This window comes from Triticum dicoccoides, chromosome 1B, assembly GCF_002162155.2.
Source record: "Triticum dicoccoides isolate Atlit2015 ecotype Zavitan chromosome 1B, WEW_v2.0, whole genome shotgun sequence".
Lineage (NCBI taxonomy): Eukaryota > Viridiplantae > Streptophyta > Magnoliopsida > Poales > Poaceae > Triticum > Triticum dicoccoides.
The window spans coordinates 620,376,715-620,384,396 of NC_041381.1; the positions used below are offsets into that span (position 1 = coordinate 620,376,715).

General features: G+C 49.8%; 2 protein-coding genes across 2 annotated transcripts; one reads left to right on the top strand and one right to left on the bottom strand.

The window, feature by feature from the left end:
• The first annotated feature begins 2,228 nt into the window (after positions 1-2,228).
• LOC119349173 (CLP protease regulatory subunit CLPX1, mitochondrial-like) lies at positions 2,229-5,898 on the top strand. Its single transcript, XM_037617202.1, has 14 exons — positions 2,229-2,712; positions 2,852-2,913; positions 3,030-3,130; positions 3,215-3,294; positions 3,438-3,488; positions 3,694-3,768; positions 3,864-3,941; positions 4,188-4,244; positions 4,558-4,628; positions 4,721-4,820; positions 4,908-5,012; positions 5,189-5,251; positions 5,351-5,473; positions 5,554-5,898. The coding sequence occupies exons 1-14, from the start codon at positions 2,512-2,514 to the stop codon at positions 5,872-5,874; spliced, it is 1,488 nt and encodes a 495-aa protein (XP_037473099.1). The 5' UTR covers positions 2,229-2,511; the 3' UTR covers positions 5,875-5,898.
• Positions 5,899-5,997: 99 nt separating this feature from the next.
• LOC119349175 (pentatricopeptide repeat-containing protein At3g49240, mitochondrial-like) lies at positions 5,998-7,676 on the bottom strand. Its single transcript, XM_037617203.1, has one exon. It carries the CDS (start codon positions 7,556-7,558, stop codon positions 6,242-6,244), a length of 1,317 nt encoding a protein of 438 aa, XP_037473100.1. The 5' UTR covers positions 7,559-7,676; the 3' UTR covers positions 5,998-6,241.
• Positions 7,677-7,682: the final 6 nt, after the last annotated feature.

The window sequence follows — 7,682 nt, forward strand, 5'->3', positions numbered from 1 at the left end:
TCCTGGTTGGATGAATTTATCTGTAATGTTTGCCTTGCTTGCATACCAAAATCAAGGCAATGATCTATTGCTCCAGCTTATAAATTGAGGTGATATATGTGATCTTTTGTCACGCTGAGTTTGTAAATCTTAATCTAAGAGCATCTCCAGCCGCGCCCCAGAACGGCCTCCCCATACGGTTTATTTGCGCCGGCGCCGCGCCGAAAAAATGGCCCAGTCGCGCCCCCAGGACGCCTAATTTCGCCGGCTCGGCCCGTTTTTGCACCCGGCGCACTCCACATTGACAGGCGAAAAGTCAAGCCACTTGCCCAGATTCGTCTCCTACACCCCGCGCTCGGCCGCCACCTTGTGCCTGGCGTCGACCACCGCCCGCCGCAGCTAGGTAGACATCTCCCGCCGGGAAAAAGAAGGGATTTAGCTGAGGCAGCCTCTCCGCCGTCGCCCGGGCACCTTTTCCGGCGCTCCGGCCGCGCAGAGCCTGTACACCGGCGGGCTTGCGCCCACCTCGCCCACAAGGTGTTCGGTGGATTGCCCGGCCCGGCGATGGACTCCGAAAATGAGGAGGCGCTCGCGGCGTTGCTGGATGAGGAAGTCGAAGCCGACGTCCAGAGCAGGAGCATCTCATGGTGCTCGCCGGCCTGCTCGCGAGCAGTGAGAAGCCGCGCGCGAGGTGGCTCGGCGCTTGGGCGGGTGAAAGCAAAGAACCGGCATCGTCTGGAAGGCTACTGCATGCTCTACTCGGACTACTTCGCCGACGCTCCATTGCACGGTGAGAAAACATTTCGGCGCCGTTATCGGATGAGCCGAAAGCTTTTCATCCAGATTGTGAATTCCATCCGAGAGTTCGACAGCTACTTCAAGTGCAAGAAGAATTGCACCGGTACACTTGGATTCACCTTGATCCAGCGCACGACAGCCATGAGGATGCTTGCATACAGAGCTCCCTATGATTCACTCGACGACTATGGGCGCATGGCCGAGTCCATCACCATTGTGTTTCTATAAGTTCTGCAGGGTAGTGGTGGCAGTGTTTGGACCGTAGTACTTGCGAACACCCAATGCGGAAGACACTGCTCGGATCCTAGCACAGAATGAAGCAAGAGGATTTCCTGGGATGCTTGGAAGCATTGACTGCATGCATTGGAAATGGAAGAATTGTTCATTTGCTTGGCAGGGGTTGTACAAAGGCGCCAAAGGCGGTTGCAGTGTGGTGCTTGAGGCAGTGGCCACACATGACCTCTGGATTTGGCACTCTTTCTTTGGGATGCCAGGAACTCACAATGACATCAACGTCCTGCAGTGCTCCCCAGTCTTTGTCAAGCTTGTTGAAGGTCATTCTCCTTCGGTAAACTTCAAGGTCAATGGACGGCAGTACAACAAGGGGTACTATCTAGCTGATGGCATCTATCCGAGATGGTCGACATTTGTGAAGACCATCTCAAACCTTGTGCCAGGACGCAAGAACGCCTGGTTTGTGAAGATTTATGAGGCTTGCAGGAAGGATGTCTAGCGGGCATTTGGTGTGCTCCAATCTCGATTTGCTGTTGTCCGGTACCCCGCTTAGACCTGGTCGAAAGATCAAATGTGGGAGATCATGACTTGCTGTGTCATCTTGCACAACATGATCATTGAGAGCGAGCAGAAAGAGCCAGTGTTTGACACTGAACCATATTACAAGCAGGGTCCTCTTGCCCAAGTTGATCACCAGCTACTGGTAAACTGGACTGAGTACCTCAATATGCGTCAGGAGATCCGAGACCCACAGGTGCATCAAGAACTACAACACGATCCTGGTGAAGCACCTATGGAGGCTCAAGGGCAAGGCCTGGAATGACGTGTGATGAAACTTGAGTTTTTATTTGTTATAAACTATATAATTTATAGTGAACTATTTGTTGAACGCGCTGAAACACGCTGAACTATGTGACAAACTAATTGATTTCTATTTGTATGCGAAAATTCACGCCGAAACACACCGAACCGCACCGAATATGGACCGATTCATACAGATATCGGGCCGTTTTTAGGCCGAAAGTTGGGCTGAATTCGGCGCCTGGAGGCGACCGCTGGGTGCCGAACCGCCCCAGCGCCGAGTTTATCACCGGCGCACCCCCAGGTCACTTTTTTTCGGTGCCCCGGGGGCCGAACGGCTGGAGATGCTCTAAGCGATTTGCATACGCATATCACCAGTGGATAGTTGTAGCGCCGGTGCAAAGCTGCTGCCGGAGTAGCTGCTCGGCTACACACCCGCGCAGGCCTCCGCCGGCGATTTCCCTGCTGCTCTCCCACGCTGGCGGCACGGTTTTGCCGGATGATCACCGGTCGATGACGGACGAGTCAGATTGCATTGTATAACTCCTTGCGCACGGGGAAACCATCAGTAAACCCCCAAAGCCACCGCGACCTCCCTCCCCCTCCCCCACTAAAAAGTAAAAACCGAGGAAGCGGAGCGCGTGCCCGCCGGGAGATAGGTAGCCGATCGACGGCGGCTGCTCCGGCGACGGTGTCATCATGTACGCGGCCGCGCGCCGCCTCCTCTCCAGCCGCGCCTGCGCCACCGCCGCCGCGCGCGCGTCCCCCGTGGCCTCGCGGGCGCCCTCCTGCTACTCGGCGGCGCAGCCCAGGCCGCCGCCGCCGCCGCGGTTCCCCACGCCAAAGGAGATCCGCCGGGGCCTGGACCAGTACGTCGTCGGCCAAGACAAGGCCAAAAAGGTTAACCTCAGACACTATCCCGTTCACTGCAGAAATATCAAGGATTGCGCTGGTTTTGCGCACAATTTTGTGCTAAAACAGAGCAGAATTCTAGTAGTGCAAGCCATGAAAGGATTCAGCAGGGGAGTTGGCTGTGCAGGTGCTCTGCGTCGCCGTGCACAACCACTACAAGAGGATATACAGCGAGCCCTCCACCAAGAGGTTAGTTAGATTCTTCCCATCCGGCGACTGAATTTGTTGGTGGTTCGTGTACAGTGAGCCATCCAATAAGTTCTGACTGAGAGTTTCACTTGTGGCTGTGGTGGTGATCAACCTAGCTCATCGCAAACCTCAGCGGGCTGTGATGCTGGTGCGACTGGGGACGATGACACTGAGCTCGAGAAGAGTAACATCCTTCTGCTTGGGCCAACTGGATCAGGTACCGGTGGATGCGTATGCGTTTCACCACTTGAATGTTCTAATGTGATGTTGCTTGCTTGCTAATGTGTTGCGATTGGATCAGGTAAAACACTCCTGGCAAAAACGCTCGCTCGCTTTGCGAATGTGCCCTTCGTGATTGCTGATGCAACAGCAATTACACAGGTAAAATCTTGCATTGTGTCGCATGCCACTAGAAAGCTCTCTTTGACGCATTGGTCCTTCACACGTATCCTGGCAGAAAATCAGGAAGCTGATTTTAATGCTTCTTTCTTCTTTCTGATGCTACAAATAGACTGCTCTTTCAGGCTGGGTACTCAGGGGAAGATGTGGAATCAATCGTCTACAAACTTCTAGTGGTACTTATATCAGCCTATGAATCTGTTCTGACTGTTTTTTCACTCCACATTTAATTTCATACTACTAAAGCGTCGATGCATTTCAGCAATTTAGTTGTAACCAACTACTTTCTGTCCTTGGCGATTCGTTGGATCCCCAAAGGAACTTTCCCTAATATGCACTAGACAACTAACATGTTGGATTCTGATGTGTTCTGCCTCTTAGGCTGCTGACTTCAATGTCGAAGCTGCAGAGCGTGGCATCATCTACATTGATGAAGTCGATAAGCTTGCAAAGAAGGTTGTTGAAAAGCGTTTCTGATCATTGTTACCACTACCGTGATATATAGTGGAGCCCATTACATGTACGCTAATAAGATACATTGGTACATTCAGGTTGGTTGCCAGGAGGAAAGGAGGGATGTCTCTGGAGAGGGTGTCCAGCAAGCACTCTTAAAGATGTTTGAAGGAACAGTAAGTGGCTATGTTGTATTTGTAGTTGTATGCTCTTTATAAGAGCGCACGGTTTCATAAACTACAAAAGGATTTCTAGCAATGTTTGCCTAGTAGATAAACTCCAGACTCACATCTTTATGTGAGTCTATTATGTTAGAACATTTCTGTGAATGCTATTTCGATCTAAGTGTCCTATTCTCTGTCCCGCGCCGTATTCGATTTGTTCATCTCTAAACAAGAACGATTCCATTTTTGTGCTCTTAGGTGATCAGTGTGCCAAGGAAAAGAAGTCAAAATAGCCTGTCTCATGGTTGTGTCGAGGTAACTGTTTTTGAGAATTTTTTACAGGCTGCTGAGACCTTTCTGTGCCTAGTGCCTACTGCCTAGCCCGGTAGCCGTATTTCAACAGTTTAGCACCAAAAGCTCCAAACTATTGAATGGTGCTATGACTTTGATAGTCTTCAATATGTATTTGTTGCTTGCCTGAGTGACATGTGGTCAACTGAACCTCATAGATGGCTGCTATTCTTTTTGTGACAGGCAGTAGGCAGTACGAACTAAATTTACTACAAAAATGTAATCAGTACCTTGCATTACAATGACGAGTTGGGGATATGTTTAATTTGTTTTGCAGGTTGATACAACAAACATACTCTTCATTTGTGGAGGTGCCTTCTCTGACTTGGGAAAGATTATCTCAGAAAGGTTATTCAGATCTCTACCTTCTGGGACTATCCTACTCTTCTTTTATATATAACCTCCATGTCATGTCTGAAAGTATTTGTGTGCTATGCAAGACTTCACCGCTGTCCTTTTGGTTTTGGAACACCAATACGTCGTGAATTGGGGGATTATGCTTTGACGAATGCTCTTGAACAATCATGCTTGCTTGAAGAGGTAAGCTTAGTTACCGGTTTTGTGCATGTTTTAGTTGTTAATACCCACATTGTTACAAGAGTTAATATTTGATAACTCCTTATTTAGATCGAGAATGATGATCTGATTGCCTATGGCCTGACACCAGAATTTATTGGGAGGTTGCCAATAATAGTTGGCTTGACTCATCTCACTGAAGATCAACTGATTCAGGTAGCAAACTTTTTGCGCATTTTTGTTTCCTTCCTGACTATTTTATTTGGGATCATCTCTATTATAATCATTGCTTCCAGAAGGTCTGCTTTGCAGTCCAGTCTACTACGTTCTGCATCAGTGTTTTTATCACATTTTGTCGACAAGGTGAAAACCTAGCTAATTTATCTTTTCAGGTTCTCAGAGAGCCCAAGAACGCAATAGGCAAGCAATACAAGAAGTTGTTCAAGATGAATGATGTTAGTCTGTGATTTGTTCATGTCAGAAGTTTCAACTAAAGAATTCCTTCTTTGATGATTTATAACAAGAAATGTGTTTGTTCATTTTTCTTCGACAAGGTAAAATTGCATATTACTGAAAACGCTTTGAGGCTAATAGCAAAGAAAGCAGCTGTGAGGGAAACCGGGGCGAGGGGCCTGCGTTCTATAATGGAGGGCATTTTGACAGAAGCAATGTTTGAGGTGGTTTGTACTTTATTTTCGGCGTGCCATTGGACTGTGGGTAACCGAGACTAACATCAATTTGGCCCTTACACTTGCAGATCCCCGATGACGCGGGAGAGGGGAAAGAGAAGATAATTGTTGTTCTTGTTGATGAAGAATCCGTAGGGACACCGACCCGTCAAGGCTGCGGAGCCAAGATTTTCCGAGACGATGGAGCCCTAGAACTATATGTTTACCAAAACAATATCAGGGTGCCTGGGCTGATTCAGAGGCCAAAATGCAGTATCATTTCCCGGCTGTGCCTTCTGGTAGCCTTTTCAGCAGCTAAGCTATGGCTGTATCATACGTTTGATTGTTTCTCCTCAATATACGCGTGGATTGTGTTGATACTGTGTAAGGCAAACATTTTCATAGAATGAAATACAGTACGATTTCAGATAGTAGTACTGAGTCTCACATTCTGTTCTGTTTCGTAGTTGGTGTTGCAGTTCCAGCCTGGAACTCTGCAAGACGCACGTTAAACTGCGAGAAAATACAACCGGTTTACAATTTCATTATGCTGAACAAATAGGAAAATTATCTATGATAGTTCATCAAACTCTCATGGTTATCGCTCTATTTCTATTGCATCAACCGTGGTTACATAAGGTCTCAACTGGAGATATGGTCGAAATTCGAAACCTTTATAGCCATCAGAGCTCATACAGATTGATGCTCCTAGAATCGATACGAAAATGCACGACTAGTGCTCAGAACAGATGCAGGGGACAAGATGGCTCATGGCCATCAAAATTGCTCCTGCCCATCTCCCTTTGTTTCAGTGCTTATTATTGGAGTGTCTTGAGGCGCACCTTCTCCAGGCGAACTGAGGCCAAGCCTGCTGAGAATCCCACCATCAAGAGTGTTCGGAGTAGATGCGGGTGCTTCGGTCTCGCCCTCGGTTTTCCTTCTATGGCCAATGATGGCCTCAATGGCAGCAGCACTAGCTTTAGCTGCAGCCTCATCCTTGGCAGCAGCCTCTGCCCTCCTCGCCGCCCTCTCTTCCCTGGCAAGTGCCTCTGCCCTCGCCTTCTCTTCTTCCGCCCGCACAACTGCTTCGGCCTTCTCCCTCTCCACGTCTTCATACAGCTTTGCTATGTCATCTTCCCTGCCCTCTCCACGGAGCGCGCCTTCCAAAAGATCCCTCATCTCATCACTGAAAACCACATTCTCATCCAAAAGGATACACTTTGTAACCTTGGCTGCATCATCCAACCTTGTCGTGCCAACGCCAACATACGCCTTTAGCAGTGTCTCGTAGGTTGCAATGCTTGGGTTAATTTCCTTCTCCCTCATCTGATCGAAGTACTCCTGGGCCTTGTCGAGCAAGCTTAAACCGACCAAGCCGTCGACGATCCTATGATAATGCGATGCATCAGGCTTCAACTCCAGCTCAGCCATTCTGTCGAAGTAGCTGATACCATCGTCGATGCGATCAGCCTTAAAGCACGCCTCCATGAGCAGCACACATGTCTCCTCATCTGCAACAAGACTATGCTGGCCCATCTCCTTGTGGAGCACCTCTGCCTCATCGACCAGCCGATTAACCCCGAGATGCCGAATCAGATTGTTGTATGCTGCTACATCAGGTACCACCTTATACTCTCCCATCCTCCGGAACACCGCAATCGCATCCTCAAACCTTCCAGCAGCACAGTAGGCATCCACCATGACGCTGAAGCTTCTCACGTCAACCGTAATCCTCAGTGGAGGGTCATGCTCCCCAAGCATTCTGTCGAACAGGTTGAGTGCATCCTCTAACCTTTGGTTCTTCCCAAGCGCATCGAGCACCTCATTATAGCTCTCGGTCCCGAACCTCACCTCTGATTCCGGAGAGAGCACCTCTTTGTAGCACTCCATGGCCTTCTCCTCCATTCCCGTAAGGAAGTAGGCCTTCATGAGGCTCCCGTACACGATGCCATCGAGGACCGGCTCGCCGCCAAGCTTGTCCTGCAGTTCTTGGTGCAGCTCCACAGCTTTGGCCCCATCCCCGGCTTCCACAAACCCGGCCATGAGGAGGCTGTAGACATGGGGATCGGGCCCGACGAACCCGGAGGCGAGCATCTCATCCTTGAGCGCGACGGCGTCGGCGAGGCGGCCGTGGTCCGCGACGAGGCACCTGACGACGACCCGGTAGGCGGTCGGGGAGGGGGGCACGGGGGATCCGGGGCGGGCGATGAGGCGGAGG

Bases quoted from the DNA above. Each gene is read 5' to 3' on its own strand.
- LOC119349173 (XM_037617202.1), top strand. From the start codon at position 2,512: ATGTACGCGGCCGCGCGCCGCCTCCTCTCCAGCCGCGCCTGCGCCACC. The intron at 3,131-3,214 runs GTACCGGTGGAT...CGATTGGATCAG, and splicing joins GCTTGGGCCAACTGGATCAG to GTAAAACACTCCTGGCAAAA. The intron at 3,295-3,437 runs GTAAAATCTTGC...CTGCTCTTTCAG, and splicing joins ATGCAACAGCAATTACACAG to GCTGGGTACTCAGGGGAAGA.
- LOC119349175 (XM_037617203.1), bottom strand. From the start codon at position 7,558: ATGCTCGCCTCCGGGTTCGTCGGGCCCGATCCCCATGTCTACAGCCTC.